At 38.4% G+C, this 25,222-nt stretch overlaps 1 protein-coding gene across 5 annotated transcripts; it reads right to left on the bottom strand.

Moving 5' to 3' along the window:
• Window positions 1-915: 915 nt before the first annotated feature.
• Window positions 916-24,917, bottom strand: PRC1 (protein regulator of cytokinesis 1). Of its 5 annotated transcripts, none has more exons than XM_063448923.1 (15): window positions 24,791-24,917; window positions 19,608-19,740; window positions 18,038-18,160; window positions 17,334-17,570; window positions 17,078-17,248; window positions 15,458-15,610; window positions 15,168-15,315; window positions 11,424-11,560; window positions 10,028-10,123; window positions 9,008-9,154; window positions 8,279-8,389; window positions 6,733-6,840; window positions 5,762-5,947; window positions 4,751-4,797; window positions 916-1,687 (listed from the first exon to the last, which is right to left on the bottom strand). In XM_063448923.1, the coding sequence occupies exons 1-15, from the start codon at window positions 24,799-24,801 to the stop codon at window positions 1,639-1,641; spliced, it is 1,857 nt and encodes a 618-aa protein (XP_063304993.1). In that variant the 5' UTR covers window positions 24,802-24,917; the 3' UTR covers window positions 916-1,638. The 5 variants fall into 5 exon arrangements, with proteins under 5 accessions (XP_063304993.1, XP_063304994.1, XP_063304996.1 ...); XM_063448927.1 differs by having other exon boundaries at window positions 1,601-1,687; window positions 5,839-5,947; XM_063448924.1 differs by lacking the exon at window positions 4,751-4,797.
• Window positions 24,918-25,222: the final 305 nt, after the last annotated feature.

Genomic DNA, 25,222 nt, shown 5'->3' with positions numbered 1-25,222 from the left:
TAGTCTGTACTAATAAGTTTTAGTCATCAGACCAAAGCCTTTCTGTGCTCTTTCCAGTCTTTTTTCTTTTTAACTACAAAAAAGTAAAAATTCTAATTCAGAGCCGTCCCAGTGTAGCTCTTCTGAACATCTACTGTTGTATGGAGCCGTCTTCCACAGACAGCTGTGGATCTAGAATCTGTTCTACTGAGTGCTGTGTTTGGCAAATTAAGGAAAGTTTAGTTCTAAGTAAGAGAACAACACAGTTCACCTAATTAAATGCAAATAAGTTGTTTAAAAGCATAGATCCTGTTGAGGACTACACTAGTTCTTGCCACTGTATGACTAATGAATCTGCAAAGTTGTCACAGTCACATTCAGCTTCAGTACAGCAGCACTTTAACAGTCCTAAAGGAGTGCATTACATCACCCTAGACTGCTATTTCAGTGGATGAAATGAGGAAACAATACGGCAGTAAAAAATATTTATAAAAAAAACCTCACAACTCTACAACACTAAAGTGTGTCAAATGAATGCATTTTTTTTTAAATATGAAAAAGAATAAAAAACAAACATTTTCCTTTGAATGTGTTGGCTATCAATAACCCCAAATGGCTTTATGAGGATTGAAAGGCTATTGACATCAAACATGGAATCTCATACAGATGTATATGTGCAACAGCGAAATAGGTCTGCATGAGACTTCCTTACAAATCAAAATGCCCTATGCTGGATACTTCTACATCAAAATAAAATGGGATTTAAATGTCAGCAAGTAATTTACCCCAACACATATAATTCTAGAATGTTCGTACCATCATTACATTTTACAATGTTTTATTCATGAGTTAAAAGCAAACTAGCCAATTTTTTCTGTAACAAAATGTATATGAATATGACATTTAGCTTTTTTCGAAATTACTGTTAGATAAATTTAGGGGCTTGTTTACTAGGAATAGCAGTAGAATTAATGGATGCATGGTACACAATGAGAATAGCTACATGGACTAGATCCTTTACGTGCTGCTGAATTGTGCCCTCTCTACCTACAGTTGAGATTTGACAATATAACATCTATGTTCCTTGACCAGTCTTTGACAGGCAAAGGATCATTGAAGTTGCATGCAAAATACCCGGACCATCCTACTATGCATCATTAGGCAAAAAAAAAAAAATATATATTTTTTTAAATTAAAAAAGCTTTGTAGAACAGTTGTAGTGACATCATAAAAAGGTGCAAAGGTATTCATGATTACATAAAAACCGTATATATACACAAATAAAACATTAAACCCTGTGAGAACTAGAGTCTTGTGTAAAGGAATATGATCTTATTAAATATATTCCAACTTAAATCGCAAAATAGAGGATATTTTCAAACTAATAGTTGCAAAAATAATCAGTTCAGCAACTTTCCGGGGAGCTAGTTGATTAATTAGCTAAGGAGATGAGAGAGAGTGCAAAATATGCGCGATAAACAACATGGCCTGCAGTACGTGTTCCCCTCAAACGAGGCAATTCGATTTTATCTGGAACTCCAGAACTCTGATATGAGACTGCACAGATGGGTTTTAAACGTGAAAATTCACGTTGGCATTAGGTCTTTTCCTTTAATTTTCCGTGAAATTCTGGATGTTACGTACGAGTAATAGTTGAGTTCAGAATTCGAGGGTTTGCATCAGATTTTGTAGCTTTTGAAAGTTCTCGCTGCAAGACAAAAATAAATATTTTTACAGAGCTAGAAGCAACCATTCATAAAATGAAAATAAAAATAAAATTGTGTTATATTTTTATTTATTTAATTTTTAGTTGAGGGGAGAAATCACTAGCCTGTTTGGCTATTACTTTAAGAGTACTATACACATGTACACTGCCCTGTAAGTTTAACTTTATAGACTATGCAGGAATACAATGTAAAGGAAAAAACGAATGTGAGAATTTTAGGGCATAAGACATAAAAAAAATGCACAAACCATAGCCATTTTTTTAGAATAAATCTCACATTGTCAACTTTACTCTAATCACAAATGTAAAACTGTTCATATGAAGCTCTAGGTGCAAGTGTATATTTAACCTAAAAAGTAATCCCCCCAAAAAAGTAACACTTCTTGATAGTAAATACACATATTTGTTTTACACTATTGAAGCTTTAACACGTTAAATTCTTTGCTTTTAAACCTGTTTACAGACCCATTTTCTCAGAACTAAATGAGCCCACTGTTCTAAATTTTGACTTTTACAGATCTTAAACAGCTGCCAAAATACACTGGGGTTGTTCTGAACTAAATGTCTGTGTCCCATGTAATATTTGAATTCTTCTTCTAGCCATGACAAAAGACATATGTGACTAAACTAACACTCCTCTCCCCTTCCTCACGGGCACCCCTGCAGTGAAGGGTAGTGACTTAATTGGTGGTGGGTCAGGCTGCTGGGATCAGCATAGTAAAGGGTTACTCTTACCAAAAACCATATTTTATTCCATGAAGAAAATCAGGCTTAAAAGAACACTTCAAAGTCCATAACCAACATGCTATTATAGTAGTCATATATTTGAATAAAGTTTCCTAGCCCTATATTTGAAATCTTTGTCATTTTCTTTATATTCATGTAAACCCCTTACTGCCAATATTCTAGCTTTACTTCCAAGTACAGCTGCTCTAAGCCAGACAGGGATCAGTATTGTGTGCCTGCTTCCAGTACAGCTAGCACATATTTAGCAAAAATCCCCTAAAGCATACACTTCAATATTGGGAGGTAATGGAATGGGGTTGGGTGGGTACCAGTGACACAACTTGAGTGCCACTCACTGAAGCGCCTGGTGTCCAGCACCATAGGCTGACAAAGAAGCACTGACTGCACTGGTCCAAGTGCGTCTATGACGTGCTCAAGTTGTGCTACCCAGAGACAATTCTCTGGTGGGGCAGTTAAGAGCCTTGCATAAAGTGACATCCCCTCTACAGATGCAATGCCTGGGCAGCGGAAGGTAAATATACTTGCCTTACGTTATCCCATGCAGACAAAACCTTTTCAGCTTCTGGCGCTTTCTCCACCAGTAGTCAAGTCAATGCTGTACTCTTATGCATAAGTACAACCTTTATATGTATGGAGGATCCTGTAAGATCCTTCACAAACCAAGTATTGTGATCTATAGGAAGTGATATTCCCACCTCTGCTTGCAACAGCTACATGAATTGACAAAACTGGAAAGTGGCAACCTTGCCTTTTTGCAAAGTTTTGTCAACTTTAGGCTTACCCATAACACAAAATAGTTCTGTGTCATATATTTTGACTGCTTTGGAATTGAAATAAAATGCTGAAAACACAATTAATTGGTATTTTATAAGATTCTATCCTTATAAATTAATCACAATACATTGTCTGGAGAGAGCTACTTTAACCTGAAAAAGAAACTGACAAGGATTTAAAAAGGTAAGTGTCCAGGGACAAGTTTCTAGCACCAACACAAAAAGTGATAGTTCTTGTGGTGCTTATAGTGTGTTCATTTTATTTTAAGCAGAATGAGTGCCAATTGTTAATATAGCAACAGCAAGAAGATGAAGCCATGTACTAAGGAGCTTCTGCAAAACAAAACATGGTTAGTTGGGTTAATAAAAAGACATTTACATACAGTTAGCAATAGCACAGCAAATCATGCTAGGAATGAAAGCAGTTACACAGTCAGGATCAGCTTGCTCTATGTACAGTCTGTGTGCAATGACCAGCATGTAAGCAGGATCTGCAACATTAACATGAATACAATATAACCAAGCACAAAGAGGAAAACAAAATATGAAACAAGGTAAATGTTAATAGCTGGAATGGAAACCATGGTGCTGAGGAAGAATGGGAGTTCAGTGTATGTTACCGTAGCCTTTAGGACATAACGTAACTTAGAGGTTTATTCACATAGAGCAGACTGAGCTAAATCCAAGGAGATGCTGGTATGTATATGGCCTTAGTGAACACACTGGGGTTTTCTCTCTTTCCCACTATACTCCGCATTGTGGAGAATTTGCAGGGAATTACTTGTTTTAGGCCTGAATTGTGCAACTCCACTATAACTGTACTAGTGAGTAACCCTCCTGTAAATTTGAAAGTGGTTTTCCCCACAAGTTAAAGAGTTACTGCATGCACCATGACAACGTCAGCATTTTGAAGTGGTCATGGTGCAAGGACCAGTATAAAACGTGCACAAACCAAATCATGCAGCTAGTTACTGGAGGTGTATCTCCATTTCTGTAAGCTTTCATTAGTCTGTATGGATCATGTGTCCTTGGCTTGCTAGTGTTAATTTTGTGGATATTCTATTCACAGATACTCATTTGGTGAATGGGAGTGATCAGCTGATGCCAATGAATGAATGGCAGGATTGAAGTCTGGCCTCTGCAGAAACCAGATGTCATTTTGCCACCATTCATTGTGACTCGACACCCAGCAGGACCCAGAGAAATGGCAGACCATTGTAAAGTTTCCTCCTTACTGGTAGAAAAACTTGCCAGGGTACGCTTGGTACCATAAACTACTACAGCAGGCTAGAGTGGTTATGAAACTTGGAGTAACCATGTAAGTAAACAGTGGACACATTTTTAACTTTTGTTTTGGCACCAATACTTCGATTTACGCAGATTCTTGTAGTTATGGCCCCTTTAAGATGCCAATACATACATTTCTACACTTTTTTGCAGTTCAGTGAATAAACCACTAAGAGAAGGCTTAGTATAGTTCCCCAAAGGCATGCACCAGGTATGGATATATGTGGTGAATACAGACCTGGAGTTTGAGTTTGTGGTTGTGGAGTCAATATGAGTAGAATCCCTCTATAAACAAGGAATATGAATGGAGACATGTATTAACCTTTAGTTTACACCCCTTTGACTAAATGGATAAGTTTGATCCTGTCTTGTGTTGTCTAAAGTGCATAGTAGGACATCCAAAATATTAATCTGTACTGCACATATCTGACCCACTCCATAACCCAAAGATCTGTCCTACCCGACCACTATATTGTCTTTCTAAGCAGCAGTGCATTTCTACGGCAAGGGTTTGTGACACAGCAGGTGCATTTGGTGAGCTAGCTGGGCACTAAGTGAGCATGCCAGTGATGGGAGCAATACGGATTGTACACAATGAGGTCAGATGGACATATAACTTTGGATTGTTTTGTGACCATTGAAGTAATACAAATAGAGAATAACTTTGCAGACATACCTGCTTATTTTTAAAACTCCATTAAAACACGGTAAAAATGGCAAACTTATTTATAAGCATAATTATTTAAATAATTCAGCCTCTGTTAGAGTAACACAGAGACATATATATGTGTTTGAGGCAGGTTAGGGTTAAATCCACCTTGTAGAGTCCTTAATGCATATTGAAGCATGGCAGGGAGCTTTAGCATCAAGCAGGAAGATGTAGAACTTCAGGAAAGGGTCTGGTTTAATAGAAACTATACACACACACACACACACACACACACACACTACAAATATTATTGGTGATATAATTAATGGGTTCTATACTATACCCTTCCTGAAGTCTACATTTTATATGCTGGGTTATGGAATCACAATGCATGCAAGTATTTGGATTGTGATTAGCGGAGTTTTACGGTATCATGCTTTCTAAATCACCAATTTTTTTTTGCCATGAAGCAGCATTAAAATCAGCAAAACTCTGCTGTTCTACCAGGCATGCGAAAATAAAATATTGACGCTTTCCTGACTGTGTGCTGCTTTGTGATTGAAAGCTTTTTGGCCTCTTGGCTTAGAAAAGGTGAATTACCGCAAACTCAGAATAGGTGCTGGCAACAGAGTTAACGCTGATGTTACGCTGGGCAGGAATTGAGAGATGGCACCCACCGCTCATAGCGGTTCCATTTAGCTGGGACATATTTTCTTTGTTCTTCTCTAGCCGTTTTGATTGTGGAGTCTTGAACACTCTACTTGGGGTCCGTGAAGGCAGTCCTTGCTAGAATGGGGAAAGATCACATTGAAATACCGGATAGAAAAACAAAACAGTAATAGCAAAATACAGGTCAGGCTGCTATTAAGTCATAGCGTTTAATTACAGCTCTCCTCAATTCTCTGCAATTTTTAGTGGTACATAGTAGTTATAGCTTTAAAAGAAAATAGTATTCGGAGGAGAACATGGCAAAATTCAGAGGCCAGAAAGCAGAATTCTAAACACTGGTCAATAATATTAGAGTTGCCCATCCAAACAAGTGTATGTACTGCAGCACCACATCATTCCTGCTTCCATCAGAGAGTAGAAGTTATTGTCCTATGGTGTGATGGAATATATGGCACCATGGGAATCCCTACATTCAACTGACATGACTAGTGTGAAAGCATGTGTAGCTCTTTTTTTGCAACAGAGAATATTCAATAGAAAGTACAGCTCCAAACTTACAGATAAGTTTAGGTTTAATAACTTTAATTTCACAACAGCTATTTTAAACAATTCCAGGAATTTCATGTTCTTGATACATGGCGGATCATGCATGTTGTACACATGGCAGAAAAGTATTCTGATTGAAGATGTAGGTCTGCATGACAACATTGCTTCAAGTCTCCTTAAAGCTACTATTACATTCAATAGCCCATTCCTCACACTACAGCAGAAAACATTTCAGCAGTGAGGAAAAGAAAGCAAAGTGAGGAAGGATGATTTGTGCCATTAAAAGCTTAAAAATATTAATGCAGCATTTGTAATGGTGACCAAGAAGCCATCGCATATCAGTGCAGGTTACTAACCTTGCCACTAGCGAGTGGAGGACGGGTCACAGGAGAGTGGCAAAGTGTTCCACTGAATGCAGAGCGCATGGTGCTGTTGGTAGCACTGGAGACGGAGGTGCCATGAAGCTGAGGGCAGAAAGCATGGAAAAATTAGGGGAGCAGAAATAACATGCACGTGCAATGTGTTAACAGTGTAAAATACATGCATTGAGTGCAAAATAATAAAAAAAAAAAAAAAAAAAATGTGTTTTTTCCATAAACAAGAAATCGTGGAAAATGTAAAATTATGTTGAAAATTGGCTCCTTTGCCATTCAAAGGGGAAAAATGAAGTTCTTACTAAAACACCCCTTAGCTAGAAGAATCAATTCTGTTTATTTAATATTCAAATTAACATTAACATTTAGATGTCAGAGGCAGATTAGAGCATCAGGGCCACTCATGCCCCCAGAACAACTTAAATGAACTTAAGTTAGTAGGAGATTGAGTGTGTTCCTTTAATGGACAGTATGCAGGTTTGTCAATGTCAAGGCGGAACATACCTTACAAACTTTACTTACCAAGATAAAGCACTGTAAAGATTAAAACACCTAATCACAAACAGTAGTCCCATTTCAGTTTCCTGAAGGTTTGTTTGAATTTACAATAGCATGTTTCACTGAGCAAATCATGTCCATAAGGAATTTTTTTTAAAGGAATACTTCCACTCCCATAACGTAAAGTGGCTCTGTCATCCTATACTTATCTTGTGTCAATCTTTCCTCTTCTCCTTATTCCTAATCTGTTCTTTTTCTACAAAAATAGACAAGGCACCATAGGAACTATTTTGCCTTATGCATTTTTCTTCCACTTGACAACAACTGGCACAACTTTTGTTTGGCTTTGTCACTTGCCAGAGTTTGGGGAATAAGGCATTTACTTTCTCATCAAGAGACCATGTCAATAATGGCTCTCATGTTGGGTAGGGGCACTGCTGATTGGCTACAGCAGTCAGCCGACACTAAGACAACGAGTATCACCTCATTTATGTTTAAAAATAAAAATATATACATATATGTACATATATTCCTCCTCATTTACACTGTGTCCTGGCTGTGCATGGACTGAATTGGATTGTGTTGCTATTTGTTAATGCTTCTGTATACACTTTATATATACATAATGCATGTATACATAAAATGGAGCATCACTTGAAAAAAAAGAAAAAAAAAAGTTAGTACAAGTTATAGCCATTTAAAGTCTTATTGTGTAATTTTCAGAGAAGTGACAGGCCCAAGTTGTTCTAGGGGCAGTGGTGTCCGGGCATTTTCTTACAGTCAGGTGTTAAACCATTTGGAAATAGTTTAAACCCGAAGTAGGGGCTCCAGCGCCTGGCACTTGCTTTGCTCTCTACACAGCAGTATAAGAAAGTGTTAACTCAGTGGCAGCTGAGAGCATCAGGTGCGTCCGGCCACTCTTGCTCCCAGAACAACGTAAACAAACTTAAGTTATTAGAAGATTAAGAGTGTTCCTTGGACTGTGTTAATGGACTGTATGTAGGTTTGTCAATGTCAAGGCTGAACATACCTTACGAACTTTACCAGGGGTAGTAGACCCAAGAACTCTCCGTTTGGTAGGAGTCTTTGGGACACTTCCATAGATCATCTCCTCTTCCAGCTGTCGGTTTTTCTTTATTTGCTGTATTAAAAACAAAGTGTACTACCCGATTAATCTCTGGGAACAAAATAAATGCCATGTGCTCGTGTCAGATTCAAAGAGAAATTGTCCTGTCATAGCATAGCAGGTCATTTTAATTTATTTTGGTATAAGAAACGTATTAGAATGTGCCTTTCTGATGTTAAAGAAGCACACTCCAAACACAATATTGTCTCAGTACACAAACATCGCTGAGCTTATTCAAGGCACCAGTCTATATAGGGAGTTACAGTGGATTATTATAACAAATCACCTCCACTGCCATACATCTTTCTATATAAAGGGTGTGATTGTGGAATATTTGGTCTTTGCAGATCTACTGCCATACACCAGTATACAGAAGGTTGTTTTTGTGGATTATTATAGCTGTGCAGGTCTATCGCCATACACCAATATACATAAGTGTGTGATTTTGGGATCAGCAAACTGATGCTTAACACCACTGGGTTGGGGTAGGAGTAAGATGGGTAACAGAATGTTAACTAGTTTAAAAACCAAACACTAAACAGACTAGTACTGCCATGGTGTGAATACTGGCAAAATAAATAAATAGAAAATATCTTGAAATCAAAACCCATGTTTCAGGACAAGTATCCTTACCCTCTCTTGTTTCTCCCTCTCTTTCTCCATGTTTAATTGTTCCCATTGCTCCGTAACATGGTCCATGAATTTTTTACCATTAACAAAAAATTCTTGATCCTGTTCCTGCTCCCAGCCTGCAATGCGTACACCTAATTCTTCTTCCAGCTACACAGGAGAAAAAAAAACAAAAAAACACTATTATATTCACAATCCAAATGTATTAATACATTTACTATATCCACTGCTCCAACTACTCTAGGTAAAGGCTGCTACAAATAAAAACAGACTTGGATTTAACCACATCTTAACTGCGGACAATTGGTAGATACCAGGCTGTTGTAGAACTAAGCCGGCCTTAATGGTTGGCAAAGCATTGTTGGAGTTTTAATTATCTAACAGCTGAGGTCTACATCAGATCTAATCTAAAAGAAAGAAATTAATTGGTTTCACACAAAAAAAACAAACCACAAAATGTAAATAAATGTTGTCAATGTCATGTGTGGATAAAAGCTTCAGAGCCAGAAATCATGCAGTCTGTGTGCTCCCACACTTATCAATTAACCAAATGCATCGCTCTAAAATCAGGTATGCAATTGGGACAGGGTGTGGGCAGGCCTTGAGAAGGAGCTGGTCATACTGGTGTCAAGTACTCCAGAGACGGACAGTCTCCTGGCCAGCCCCATTTTATGGCAGACCATGCAAAGAGCACTGCTGAAACACTCTGAATGGTCTTAGAGCTCTCACCACAGTGCAAGCAGTGAAAATGATTAATGAAGTTGAGAATATGGAGCCCCCTAATCTTTTTCAGGATGCGTTTCAGCGCAGTGTTCAAAGATATAAAATGACCTAGCCATTGTTATTCACTAAAGTGAGAATTCAGAGTGAATTAGTGGACTTTTTTTTCTTAACCTAAAATCTGAAATTCACTTTGAATTCTCACCTCTGTAAATAATCCTGAAATTATAGAAAGACACAGAAAGCACTAGATTAATAATTGTACAGTAAATAGAAGAGGCATAGCATACTGGCTGACACTACCTTTGGAAGCATTTTCTGCAGCTTTGCCCTCTGCTTTTCTTCTTTTAGCAGGTTACCTCCACGGTTATTGAATCTGTTGGGGTCTGTTGCTTTTTTCTACAATGAAAACCAAAGGAGAATAGGTAGGATCAATGTAAAACTTCAACGAGAGCAGCAGCTCTCTACGGTTTAAAGATTTAGAAATCTTTAGAGAATCTACAACTCTCCTAAACAGGATATTTTCCAGTAGGACTAATCTGGTCTGTATAGTCAGTGATTGACAGTTTGCCATTTAGCTAATAAACTGCAGTGTGTATCAATGCCCCAAACCAGATTGCTTCAGTTAAGCTCAGTTTATAGCTTAAAAACATAAAATTGTACAAATGAAACAGGGAAGGTCAAAAACCACTTTACCAAATTGTTTGGTCCTTAAGGGGTTAAAGGGGAGGAACCAGGGACTAGTTGCCTGCACCTGCTGCAGACCTACCTTAAAGGAAGTTATCAGTAGTACATAAAAAAAAACAAAAACAAAAAAAAAAAAAACACATTTAGTCTCATGGCTTTATCGGTATAGGGCAGCTGTCGGTCCCTGGCCTTAAAAGGGACACTCCAGGCACTCAGACCACTTCTGCTCATTGGAGTGGTCTGGGTGCCAACTCCCACTACCCTTAACCCTGCAACTGTAATTATTGCAGTTTTTCATAAACTGCAATATTTACATTGCAGGGTTAACTCCACCTCTAGTGGCTGTCTATTAGACAGCCACTAGAGGTCACTTCCTTGTTTCTAGCACAGGTTTCCTGTGCTAGAGCGTCGCTGGACGTCCTCACGCTGTGTGAGGACCTCCAGCGTCGCTCTATTCCCCATAGGAAAGCATTGAAATGATTTTTCAATGCTTTCCTATGGGGAGACGTAATGCGCATGCGCGGCATTTCCGCGCATGCGCATTAGGTCTCCTCGGCCGGTGAGCGAGATTAGTCTCGCCCACCGGCCGACGTAATCACTAGGAGGAGCGTCGGAGGCGGAGACAGCGGCGAGGGACATCGCCGCTGTCCCAGGTAAGTGACTGAAGGGGTTTTCACCCCTTCAGTAACCGGGGATTGGTGGGTGGGAGGGAGAGGGACCCTCCAGTGCCAGAAAAACGGATCGTTTTTCTGGCACTGGAGTTTCCCTTTAAGGCACTTAAAACTTATTAAATCTCTGGCATTATTAACCGGCAAAAAATTAAATACTTTTGCTTCGTCCAAAGCAATTTTTTTTGAGTGTATTTTAAATACAAGATTGGTTATGTATTAAATTGCCTGTCAGCTATCAGCTATGGTATTAAAGGAAAGTTCTCTAAAACTGATCTTTCACCTCAAAGATCTAGGATCCTAAGACATGCACTGCCCTCTAATCACACACGCATCAAGCTTACATCAAGTTCTAAGAAGAGTCGCCAGTTTTCTTCCCATTTCTGTACACCTTCAAACATCTCCTTGTGCACCTCGTAGTAATGTTTTAGACGGCTGATCTCGGCATCATGGAGGGCAAGCAGGTCCTCTCCGTAATCCTCTAACACAGGATTAAGGTTAAGTTAGCCATAATGTACACCAAAATGTAAGCCAATACAGTATATAGAAGAAAAAGGAGTTCTAGATGTAGGACACGAGGTCTCATTGTTACTCAAAAGGTGTTCGGCAGGTAATTTAAGCATCACACAGAATCAATAGGAAGGGAAGGAATGAGGAAATGTTTATAAAGGAGGGCGCAACAGTTAGAAGTTATATATATATATATATATATAAAAAAAAAAAGAATACATCCCAATTCATTTTAAAGGTAGAATATTTGCTTTGAACAAAAAGCCAACCTTTTTATGCTATATCTATGTTGCTAAATTTAAACATGCCACGGTTGAAGAAAAAAAAAAAAAAAAAAGATACATATAGCGAGTTTAGATGAAAGCGTTAGAAACATAACGATTAACCAGTAAAGATAGCACTATATACCTGTTGTAAGGACCCAAAAAACCCTTATGAAAAACTAAGCCTCATATAGGTGAAAAGGGTTAACTCCAGAAGCGTAGGTCACTATGTAAACCAACCACAGTAGTCATAGCTAAAATAGATATATTTGTATTATTCATTTTTAGATATCTCCCAGGGTTAAACACCGGGGGCCCCCCCAATTCGGAATTAATTGTAGAATCTATTTAAGAACAAATAACTACACCACTGGTAGATAAAAATACAGCCACAATTAAGGTATAATATACAACATTTCCAATAAGAGAATATGTCAGCACTATAAGCAAGGAAAGAACATTATGGGTACCTGTTGCAAGAAAGTGAAAACTTTAAGCCATTATTAAATTGCATCTGTGTTCTCTCCCAAAAATAAACGAATTAAATTTCCCCGAGGAGGGATCTCGTGTAAAATCACTCACACCTCAGATCCCATACAAAGAAAGATATTATCAAAAGGGAAACACCTCATGCTCAAAACTAAACAGTGATTAGAATAGAGAGAATAGCAATTAATTGTATCTAGTGGTTAGGTTAGAGAGAGCCACAGTTAGAAATAATATAAACTAGTATAAAAAGCACAGTCAGGGTTAAAAACTAGCAGGCAGAGGGATAGTATCCACATGCAAGAGTATTGCACAGAGTAAGAGTTAAAGGGACACTATAGTCACCTGAACAACTTTAGCTTAATGAAGCAGTTTTGGTGTATAGAACATGCCCTTGCAGCCTCACTGCTCAATCCTCTGCCATTTAGGAGTTAAATCTCTTTGTTTATGAACCCTAGTCACACCTCCCTGCATGTGACTTGCACAGCCTTCCATAAACACTTTCTGTAAAGAAAGCCCCTATTTAGGCTTTCTTTATTGCAAGCTCTGTTTAATTAAGATTTTCTTATCCCCTGCTATGTTTCAGAGAAACTGCTATGTTTACATTGCAGGGTTAATCCAGCCTCTCGTGGCGGTCTTCCTGACAGCCGCTAGAGGTGCTTCCCCGACGCTCAATGCGAAAAATTGCATTAAGCATGCAGAACGTCCATGGGAAATCATTTCTCAATGCTTTCCTATGGGCGTTTTTAATGCGTGTGTGGCTCTGGCTGCGCATGCGCATTTGGCTCCACTCGGGAGCTGGCGTCGGAGTGGTAGGAGATGTCACCGCCAGCGGGAGGGGGGCCCCCTAAGGATTATATAGAGTCAGGAAAACGGGTTTGTTTTCCTGACACTATAGTGATCGTTTAAGTAAGCAACTAAAAGAGCCAAGTCTGTAGTAAATTTAAAATAAAAAAAGGGGAAGGTCTCAAACCCATCTGTTATTCCCAAACAACGGTGCTAATCCCATGTTACTGCTTCACGGCAGTCCCCTCTATTGATAGAATATGAGCCACAACTCGCTACTCTGATCAATAATTGCCTTCTCCAATACCAACAAAAGACCCACTCATTTTAGTGTAAATTAAAATACAGGGAGTGCAGAATTATTAGGCAAATTAGTATTTTGACCACATCATCCTCTTTATGCATGTTGTCTTACTCCAAGCTGTATAGGCTCGAAAGCCTACTACCAATTAAGCATATTAGGTGATGTGCATCTCTGTAATGAGAAGGGGTGTGGTCTAATGACATCAACACCCTATATCAGGTGTGCATAATTATTAGGCAACTTCCTTTCCTTTGGCAAAATGGGTCAAAAGAAGGACTTGACAGGCTCAGAAAAGTCAAAAATACTGAGATATCTTGCAGAGGGATGCAGCACTCTTAAAATTGCAAAGCTTCTGAAGCGTGATCATCGAACAATCAAGCGTTTCATTCAAAATAGTCAACAGGGTCGCAAGAAGCGTGTGGAGAAACCAAGGCGCAAAATAACTGCCCATGAACTGAGAAAAGTCAAGCGTGCAGCTGCCAAGATGCCACTTGCCACCAGTTTGGCCATATTTCAGAGCTGCAACATCACTGGAGTGCCCAAAAGCACAAGGTGTGCGATACTCAGAGACATGGCCAAGGTAAGAAAGGCTGAAAGACGACCACCACTGAACAAGACACACAAGCTGAAACGTCAAGACTGGGCCAAGAAATATCTCAAGACTGATTTTTCTAAGGTTTTATGGACTGATGAAATGAGAGTGAGTCTTGATGGGCCAGATGGATGGGCCCGTGGCTGGATTGGTAAAGGGCAGAGAGCTCCAGTCCGACTCAGACGCCAGCAAGATGGAGTACTGGTTTGGGCTGGTATCATCAAAGATGAGCTTGTGGGGCCTTTTCGGGTTGAGGATGGAGTCAAGCTCAACTCCCAGTCCTACAGTTTCTGGAAGACACCTTCTTCAAGCAGTGGTACAGGAAGAAGTCTGCATCCTTCAAGAAAAACATGATTTTCATGCAGGACAATGCTCCATCACACGCGTCCAAGTACTCCACAGCGTGGCTGGCAAGAAAGGGTATAAAAGAAGAAAATCTAATGACATGGCCTCCTTGTTCACCTGATCTGAACCCCATTGAGAACCTGTGGTCCATCATCAAATGTGAGATTTACAAGGAGGGAAAACAGTACACCTCTCTGAACAGTGTCTGGGAGGCTGTGGTTGCTTCTGCACGCAATGTTGATGGTGAACAGATCAAAACACTGACAGAATTCATGGATGGCAGGCTTTTGAGTGTCCTTGCAAAGAAAGGTGGCTATATTGGTCACTGATTTGTTTTTGTTTTGTTTTTGAATGTCAGAAATGTATATTTGTGAATGTTGAGATGTTATATTGGTTTCACTGGTAAAAATAAATAATTGAAATGGATATATATTTGTTTTTTGTTAAGTTGCCTAATAATTATGCACAGTAATAGTCACCTGCACACACAGATATCCCCCTAAAATAGCTATAACTAAAACAAACTAAAAACTACTTCCAAAAATATTCAGCTTTGATATTAATGAGTTTTTTGGGTTCATTGAGAACATGGTTGTTGTTCAATAATAAAATTAATCCTCAAAAATACAACTTGCCTAATAATTCTGCACTCCCTGTAAACACACCGGCAAAAAGCTCGACTTGCGTTTCTTCGTGCAAACACACCTTTATCAAGAGTATATACACAATATAATATATATATATATATATAAATATATACATACACTGTATATGTACTAAGTGAAAAAAAAAAATCACTAACCATCATAATAAGGAGCAAATCCTAGTCTTTGATTCTGGCTGTAGAAGCATTTGTCCCAGTAAGATGCCAATTCAGTTCGAATAACTTCAACAACATTTTTAATGTTCTGCAACTTAAGTTTCTGAAGACGATCTGCTTCCTCTTGTAACTGTTAAGTGGGGAAAAAAATAAAATGAGGAGTGGAGTTCAGAATTAAGGCCTTTTCCAGGGTTTCTCACTCTCTGACTCAGTTACAGCAGAATGATGTAGTCATGGCAGCATAGACTGTTAGAAATAGTTAGCACACTTACCACGTTCATGATTTTTGCTTTGGATCCAGTAGTCATGTATTCAGAGAAAGCAGCGCGTTCTTCTTGCGGAACATTAAGCCGATCCCAGAGTTCTGTTATTTTGGATCGCAGTTCATCGCATAACACTTGATTTTTTGTTTTCTGCTCTTCTAGCTGAAATTGAAAAGTGCCCGTGGCAAAAACATAGGAAATTGTTAAATAAAACCACTTTACAGACAGACTGTAGCCTTTAAAAATGTTAGAATCAGTTTGGCCAAGGTTTTTTTTTTTTTTGCAGAACCTCAGAATATATCCTTTATTTGATGTACACCACATCTTATCCAAAAGGATTGTACCATTTCTTCTCCTTGCTCTATAACCCCTACAGTATACTGATCCCTCTGTCACCCCCAGTAATTTAGACCTTTGCACATTTCTGGCATTTCATACTCTGCAAGGCAAATAGAGCAGATAAACATTTTTTTTTAGCTTAAAGTGTCCTTTTAACAAGAAGTTGCATCCCGTCCACTAATGGCAGAAACAGGGCATTAATGTGCTTGATCTGCATGATTACAATGACCATCCTGTCAGGATGCTGCAAGCTAAAAAGAGATATTCTAACTGTACGTGCATAAATCAGGCACCTAATGCACCTTTCCATCATGCCTAGGGATGGGAAACAGATTGGTTAGATCCATCTCCACCCTGGTGTGGGTAAGGCATAATCAGATTTTTATTTTATTTTTATAAATCATAAATATCTGCTTTTTTCAGCCTGCAGAGTGAGGAGATTGTGGTCTCAAAGTGATACGTATCCCTTTAAGACTTTTGAGCAACTTGGCAGCAAGGAACACACATTTTCTGTGTTAAGTTGCCTCAGATATCCACCAGGTAGTGATCTCAGTAACTTCTAGCATTCATTCCAGCTACTGGGTCAGCTCATAGGGGTTTCTGGCTGTAGGAAAAGCCCTGCCCCCATGACATGAAAGTGACATTACAGATAACTAAAACTGTAAGACTGCAACAACCTGCAGTTGTAATTAATATATAGTGTTGCTGCTTCTAGAATATCCTACCTATAAGTCAGCTATTTAGGAAGCCCTAAACCCAAATCTGCCTTCTAGAATTCTAGCGCATCATTAAAAACAAAATATATATATATATATTTTTTTTTTTTACTAATTATTAGTATTTACTAATTACTATTAATTTTAATAGTAAAACCAGTTTAGAACAAAAAAAAAAAAAAAAAAATCTAAATCTGAAGAGCCACTTGCAAGAGCTCATTATAGATTACACACTTATCAAACAGGGACATTATGAAGCCAATTTCTTATTAATCCGAAATGTACTTCTGTCACAGCACAGTCAGGGCAAGAGTATAACGTCATTATTCTGAAGATCACATACAAGGTAATGACAGTAGTGAAGATGCCAATGATCAGAAGACAGATTATTAACAGCATTTGACATTTGAGGTCAGTGAAACAATCTCACACTGTAGCAGGCATCACACAATTTATACATATCTGTTACTATACAAAACATCTATCTCTACATAAGTGCAACCAGTTTAATCTAAATGCTCAAGATTTATACATTTTTATTTGGGTTTTAGTGGTAAAAATAAGAACCACCTACCCGAAACAGTAGCTCGTGGAGAGATGCAATATTCTCTTTTGAGAGGCAGAAAGCTTCCTCTTCTTCATACACCACATCTCGTTCAAAGCTTGTGTCGGGGAGATGATCCAATTCCTCCATACAAAGAATAATCTGCCTTTTGACACTCACAAACTCCTTTCCCCTGCGCTCCTAAAGTTAAAGAAGATTATGTAACAATTGCGAGATATTGTCACTAACAGATCACATTTTTTTGTAATAAAACAGATAATAGAACCTTTTCTGCAGAAAGTTCAGCAAGCCGCCTCCTAAATTGATCTAGTTCCTCCAAGCTTGGAACACCATGATCGTCAACGTTCAATAATATAGGCATGCACAAGAGGTCACACAAGTCATGCTCTCGCTCCTTTAACAGTTTTAGTTCCTGCAATCTTTCCTTCTTTTGTTTTAACATGACTTCTACACGGGTCCGTAAATCCTTCTCCAACTGCAAGATAGTGCAGTCCTCCTCCTCCTGCACAAGGTAAGTTAGCAAAAGATGAATCGCACAAAGTCTAGATCAAAAGACTAGCATTTAGTTTTATTTTGCAGGTTTGACGATAAAAGTTTAAAAAAGTCAAAAGCATACAGACAGCCATGGCTTTTATAAAAGTTACATTGACCTAGCTTTGATTATTTTATCTAAAACATCACAAAATATACCTGTCAATATGCTTTGAGATTTCTAAAAATACTAGCAGGCAGAATTTAAGAAACACTATAATTCAAAACAAACATGGAATAAGTACCAAAATGTTAAAAAAAACAAAAACGGAGTAATAAGTTAGTTTCAGAAACCTTTGAGCATTTTACAGTTACAGATATCAGAATCGGCTCACAATAAATGAATACATTTGCAACTTATATAACAACATTAATGGAGAGCAATGGCAATGAAGGTATAATTAAGTTTAAGCTCAGAGGAGTTTGGTGATCTCTTACTTCAAAGGGCGGAAGATGTAGCTCCAAACAGAGCCCATTCAGCTCTTTGCGACAAACATCAATACTCTTTAGAAGACGCTCCTTCAAGCTCTCCTCCTCTTCAATCATCCGTGTGAGAAGTAACTGTGGGGAGGGGGGGGGCATAGACACTGATGAAATGTAATATATGTTTTCTAAACAGAAATTAGAATGATCACAATAAGACATGTCATTTTAAATTATGACAAACATGTATTCCTGATCCTATTGTGTTAAAAAAATACCATCCAACACCCTCCTTCCCCTAAATATAGCAAAAATCTGCCCCTGATCTGCCTGCTTGACGGACATCATCAGAAATGTTGATCTGAGCCAATCACAGTGCTTTCACGTAGGAAAGCATTGGATTGGTTGAGCTTGTCAAGGAGGCAGATCAGGGGCAGAGCCAGCACAAGTCAAACACAGCCCCGGCCAATCAGCATCTCCTAGACATGCATTGAATCAATGCATCTCTATGAGGAAAGGTCAGTGTCTCCATGCAGAGGGTGGAGACACTGAATGGCAGTGTGCAGAATTGCCCCAGGAAGCACCTCTAGTAGCCATATGAGGAATGGCCAATTGAGGTATCCCTAAGCTGTAATGTAAACACTGCACTTTCCCTGAAAAGACAGTGTTTACTGAAAAAAGGCCTGAATGTAATAATTATACTCACCAGAACAAATTCAATAAGATGTAGTTGTTATGGGGACTATAATGTCCCTTTAAAGCAGCAAAACACATAAATATACAAAATAAAGAAAAACTTTGAAAAGTATGTAATAAATATTTATAAACTTTCTAAAAGCTTGGTCAGATTGCAGTTTTGGGCACGCCTTTCAGCTAGGAGTTTCTTCAGCCTCCATCTTTACAGACCACTAATGAAAGAAACAGGGCATCATTGTGCAGCAGCAGAACAGAGAAACCGACAGAGACTGCACTGCCTAATCACACTAATCAGGATGTTGCAAGGTGTAGAGATCTTCCAACTCCATACACACACACACACACACACACAAATATAAAAAAATAAAAACACTATCAAGCATGCCCAATACCAGCATTCCTAGGGATGGGACACGGATGGTTTAGATCAGCGCCTCCCTCAAGTGGGTGTGTAAAGCATAAGAAAGAAGAAAAATGTAAATATGAAGAAGAAAAAAATCATATTTACCAGCTTTTTTTCAGCCTGCAGCGTAAGGCAAATGTCTTATTCAAAGCTAAAGGTTTTGAATGAGAGTTGCCTGAAAGTAATAAATGTCCCTTTAAGGGTCACATCATTAGGAAATTAATGGAACACTCCAAGCACCATAACCACTACAGCTCCCTGTATAAGTCACTTTGCTAGGAGTGCCCTTGGTGCCCCTCGCCCACTCTACTGTATTTACAGCTGTCAATTATTTTTTGCATCAATAGATAAAGTCAATTTCAGTGTTAAGTCTAATGGAAATTTGAGAAACCCCGCTTTTAAAACTGGTAAATTTACATCCACACTAGATGTGTACCCAAATTTATCAAGCTCTGATAAACAAATCTATTGCTCATTTCTACTTACGTTTACATGTTTCCTTACTGTATCTGTCCTTTGGAGGCGCTGGTCTTCTGGTATACCAATTTCTTCCCAGATATCGCGAAGGCGCGCCAATGCCGAATTTAGACAGGCTACAGACTCTGCAGCTATGACCTCGCTAGATTTAAAAAAAAAAAAAACAAAAAAAAAAACATTTTTTTAAAAAAATCCATAATGAAATTCAGCAAGAAAGTAAAGAGATAAGATCAAGTTATCGTATGAACGATTGAAAATATTATGCATATATGAATAATATTTGCACAACAGATTAACCCTAAAGGCATCAGGTTTCTGAAACCCGAGTTTCCGGAAGCACGGTGTGCCACTGGGAGGGACGCTGTTGATTGGTTAGAGTGGTCAGCTGACACTATGTCAATCAGTAGCTCCTCATTCATAAAAAAAGGTTACGTTTTTCATGAATGGTAAGCTACGGATTGGCACAGAGCGTCAGCTGATTGCTCTTGCCAATCTATGGCGCCCCTTCGAGACAGCACTCCGCACTTCATGAAACAACGTTCCGAAACAGAATGCTGCTGGGGGACCTGGAGACTTGACGTTGGATGGCGGCTTTTGGGGTCAAACCATTCTTGAAAGGTTTAATCATTTAAGGTAAGAGATTGCCTGGGAGCCTCTAGGCACCATAACTTCATTTAGATTATGTTGATATGGTGGGCACAGTATTTCTTTAAACTAATTAAAGAGGCCAACTACTATCTGATCCTTGTTCCACATGCATAATGCAACAATATTTCTGTAAAGAACATAGCATTTTGTTATAATTTACAAAGAGTCAGAAACTTAGAATCTAAACAACTTTAGCTTAGTGAAGTAGTTATGGTATATAAATCATGCCCCTGCAGCCTCACTGCTCAATTTTCTGACATTTGGGGGTTAAAGGGAAACTATAGTCACCCAGACCATTGATCTCAATTAAGTGGTCTTCATGCTGTGGGCCCTGTAATTTTAATCAGCAATGTAAAACATTGCAGTTTTATTTAGAAACTTCAATATTTACATTGCAAAGTTAGAAATTCACTACTGACAGCCAGTAATGGTGCTTCTGCAGCAGTGATAGAATAAAGCTCTGTCACATGATGGGGAAGACCGTAGGAAAACATTGAATACAATGCTATCCTATGGGGAAGCTTGGATGCATGCAGCGCTCACCGTGTATGCACAACAGGTCCCCGATGCTCCTCTATGAGGAGTATTGGTTTGGACCATCATGTAGGAAGCCATGACATTTCATTGGCACCGGGACAGTCATCAGTTTCACCATGTCCAAAGTCGTAAATAAAGCAACACAGTCCCCTATTTTTCAGTTATTCACGAATGTGTGAATTGTCAGGAATTCAAACTTAAGAAGAAAAAAAAAAAATAGCTGAATTGAAAACATCTACAAGTTAGAAATGGCTTCAGTTCCGCAGTTTAGGACTAAAGCTTTAATCTCACGCTTGTGTGAATAACTTTTTTTCAGTATTGATGGTGTTGGAATTTCAATGACACTCATTCAATTTGACCAAGTTTTTCATAAAGATTTTATAAAGCGTTAGCCAAGGATAGTAAGTGCACGTATGGTTCGTGCATCCTGGAAAGATGCTGTGGAGGTAACTGACCTCATCCAATCAACAAAAGCTTTGTGTGTTTATAGTGGTCAGAGAAAGGATTATGGCCACCAACAGAAACATGCCAGTTTCTCTAACACAGTGAAATGCAGTAAAAAAAAAAAAAAAAGTTCTAATTGCAATATGACTAAATCAAATTGAAATTTAACGGTTAACTATAAAAGCTTCCAGCCACACCCTCAAAAGGCTTGGGTTGGCGAGACAAGATGATCTCATTCCATGTTTGCTTTTCCTTCTTGAACTGACATACCAAAATAGTCCAAGAACACTAGGGAGTTGATCAAGGCTTCAGAGCAGAGCACAGCCACTCCAGTGAACACAGCTAGAACTTCCGAAACAGAACTTGAAAAGAGGAAAGACATTCTAATTGCTAGTTAAAATTTAGCCTTTGGTTGTGCTTTTAGTTTTCTTAACCGTACCCTTTTCTGAATTATTTGAAATTGATTGATCTGTATAGCCTGGCATACAAATCAAATTCAGAATGTTCTAACTCAGGGAAGTCAACAGGTATCCAAACGCCCTCAGAATCTTTGTAGTGTCAGTCAAGCAAGTATTTAGACAGATCCTAGAAGGCACAAGATCACAGCAAAGTAAGAAAAACTATTTAGATAAAAAGGTATCTGACTGTCCATGGGAAAAGCAATGCCCTAAAATAATCATGTGCATGAATTATGCATAGTGACTGTCTCACTGCTGACAGATTATATTCATAAACAACTCACATGGTCGCACTAATCAGTAAAAGTTCATTTTCAAGTAGGTATCCCTTATCTGTAATATTATGCTGGTTAATTTGGTTAAGTGTAAGATGCTGAAAAAATGATGCTGGATTAGAAAGTTTGTTTTTTTTGGCTTTTACTTTTGCAGCCTTTGAATATTGGGCAAAAATACACAGAAGCAACATGGCCACTTCATATGGAAGCCAGGGGAGAAGCTAAAGCTCTCACCTAGGGGCTTCCATCAACATTTTGATCCTGCCTTCATATCCCAGTGCTTCATCATTGTTGTAGCCTCGTGCAGGCAAGAAAATAAAGAGAATCCCCAGATTTTCCATAGAACATCTTATGTGTGGCACAAGTGGTCTATACTTTCTCTTATGGTAAATATTGAATGAGTTGGAACGTCAATGAAACTTTAAAATGCCATAGGCATTTATTTAAAACATGATTTGCATTTTTATTATTATTGAAACTATATCTAACAAGCTTCAACTCTAAAATTAGCACACAAAATAGCTATCTTTACACAGTTTCAAAAGGATCTTAGTAAAAAGGGAGTCACGTATACAAAGATTCGGAGGTTTCCAAGAACAATGGCTAGATAAACACCAAATGCCAATTGTAAACCCTGCAGCTTAGAATTCCTACACTAAATGTATTTACCATCAGTACTTTATTGGATCCAAAATATCCAGAAACATTTCAGAGATCCAAAGATATATTATTACCATTTACTGTGTTAATCATTAGCTCACAAACTGAACTCCTGAACAGGTTTTACACCAAGCACATTAGTAACTGCGGAATCTCAGGAATTTAGATAAGTTGCCATAAAATAACTGGGCTGGTGGTATAAGTGCATATCTATGTAAATTTGCAAAATAATAAAATTAAAAATGGAAAGTATTGAAGAGATCACAATAATCAGTGACATAAGGGGACTTGGCCATGCTTATAAAAATAGCTTCAAATAACTTTTCAACAATAAAAGAGCAATGCAATAAATACAATGGGGGAGTTCTAACAAAAGCAAAACAGGTGCTATTCTGGGTGCAAAACAATAAATAGTGAGAAAAACTATTGGTTTCCATAGCGATTATGCCTCACTTAGCACGGAACCCTAGAATGGCACCTGTTTTTGCATTAATATTCACCTTTAACCCCAAATAAAAGTATTATGTACACGGTTCTAATATTCAAAATAAAGACATAAGGAGAAGCAGCGTATGAAATGGGAGAAACAAGTCCTTAATGTCTCCATTTAGTAAAGAATATAAGTATCTTCTATTACTTTTATTGCCTTGATTTCATCTATGTCAACAGATTGCAAAGAATATGCAGGATGGTACCTCACTCCCAGCTCTCAAAAATCATGCAAAACGCACTGTTTCAGTCAATGAGGTTCATCTGTGTAATTCATTTAACAAAATATCATAACCTTGTATTAGAACAAACATCGCTCTGTCCTGGTAAAGCCAATCCCAGGACCTGCAGCTTAGAGCAGTGGCATGAGGCCAAACAAAACTACAGACGGCTGATATACTTCCATGGAAATTACAGACATACTATGAATGTCACACACATTGCCTGCCACCAGCACCACCCCAATCCTGTTTAAGGATCACACCAGCACAAGACAAAATAAAAACGGTATGAAAAAAAGCAACACACACACACACAGCAAAACTATAGAAATTCAATGGAAGCAATTGAATGCAAACTATTCAGCCAGGTAGAGGTCAGTAAAATCCATATATACAACCTCTCACACCCCTAGCAGTGATTACTGACACCATGCAAGGTGTAATCCTATTTAATATACAGTCAGTGTACAATATGTAATCCTATATATAGTATATACAGTCAGTGTACACTATGTAATCCTATATATATATATATATATATATATATATATTATATACAGTCAGTGTACACTATGTAATCCTATATATAGTATATACAGTCAGTGTACACTATGTAATCCTATATATATATATATATATATATATCCTATAGTATATACAGTCAGTGTACAATATGTAATCATATATATATATATATATATATATATATATATATATCCTATAGTATATACAGTCAGTGTACAATATGTAATCCTATATATATATATATATATATATATATATATATTATATACAGTCAGTGTACAATATGTAATCCTATATATATATATATATATATATATATACACATACATATATCCTATAGTATATACAGTCAGTGTACAATATGTAATCCTATATATAGTATATACAGTCAGTGTACAATATGTAATCCTATATAGTATATACAGTCAGTGTACAATAAACCCTGCATACAGAGAGCATGCTAGGCATTCACTGACATATTTGAATATGTACCATTAATATATTAATAAAATAACAATATGAAAATGTGGGCAAACACAAATAAAATACAAGCCAGCCCCGTAATGTGTAGACAGACAGATTATATAACTGATTGGTGATGGGAGTTGCAGTCCAGTAGTAACAGTTTGTTCCCTTTGATGGACAGGGATCTGTCAGCTCTGCTGCAATAAGACATTTGATTAAACCACGTCCCGGAAAGGGGATACACAAGGTGTGTACTGCACGACAGCCTGGGGTGGCGATACTGGGCATGGAAAGGGGAGGCTATCCAGCTGATATTAGGGTGCCTGAGCCTGTTGGGGGTTGCAGTCCAGAACCTGCTGTGAGGTGGGCTGAGAGTGATGGGAGTTGACTGTCACACGGTGACTAGGTTTTCGGGATATTGAAATTAGTCCTATAATGATGTCCCTATGGACTGGGCTGTAATAGATCACCTTTTCCTCATGGCTGCTGCCGCCCTGCCCGCTGCAGCTCCTGACTGGGATGGCTCGCGCTGTCTGGCGCTCTGACCGTTTCTTCGGCTTCAGTTAAACTCACTTTTCAAATTTGCCTCCGGAAGGCTCCGCGCGACACTGTGATTGGCCGGCTCGTCCGACGTCATTTAAAGTTACAAACACGCGAGACGCGTCCTCCTTGAAAAAGCAGTCCTACTCGGTGCTTCGTGCTGAAGCAGCGGGTGGGATTGGTGAGTTGATTCTTCCAGTGCTTAGAACTCTGCTGGACGCAGACGGGTCCACACAAGAAGTGACAAGTGCGCATGCGTTAATAGGAGACTATCAGTGCCACATACCAGCCTTATCTCATACATTACAACCTGCTGCCTGCTGAGTGTTGGAGACTGGGGTGGGCTGGTTCGTATTCAAATT

This window comes from Pelobates fuscus, chromosome 3, assembly GCF_036172605.1.
Source record: "Pelobates fuscus isolate aPelFus1 chromosome 3, aPelFus1.pri, whole genome shotgun sequence".
Taxonomy (NCBI): Eukaryota; Metazoa; Chordata; class Amphibia; order Anura; family Pelobatidae; genus Pelobates; species Pelobates fuscus.
This window is presented reverse-complemented; position numbering and strand designations above follow the sequence as displayed.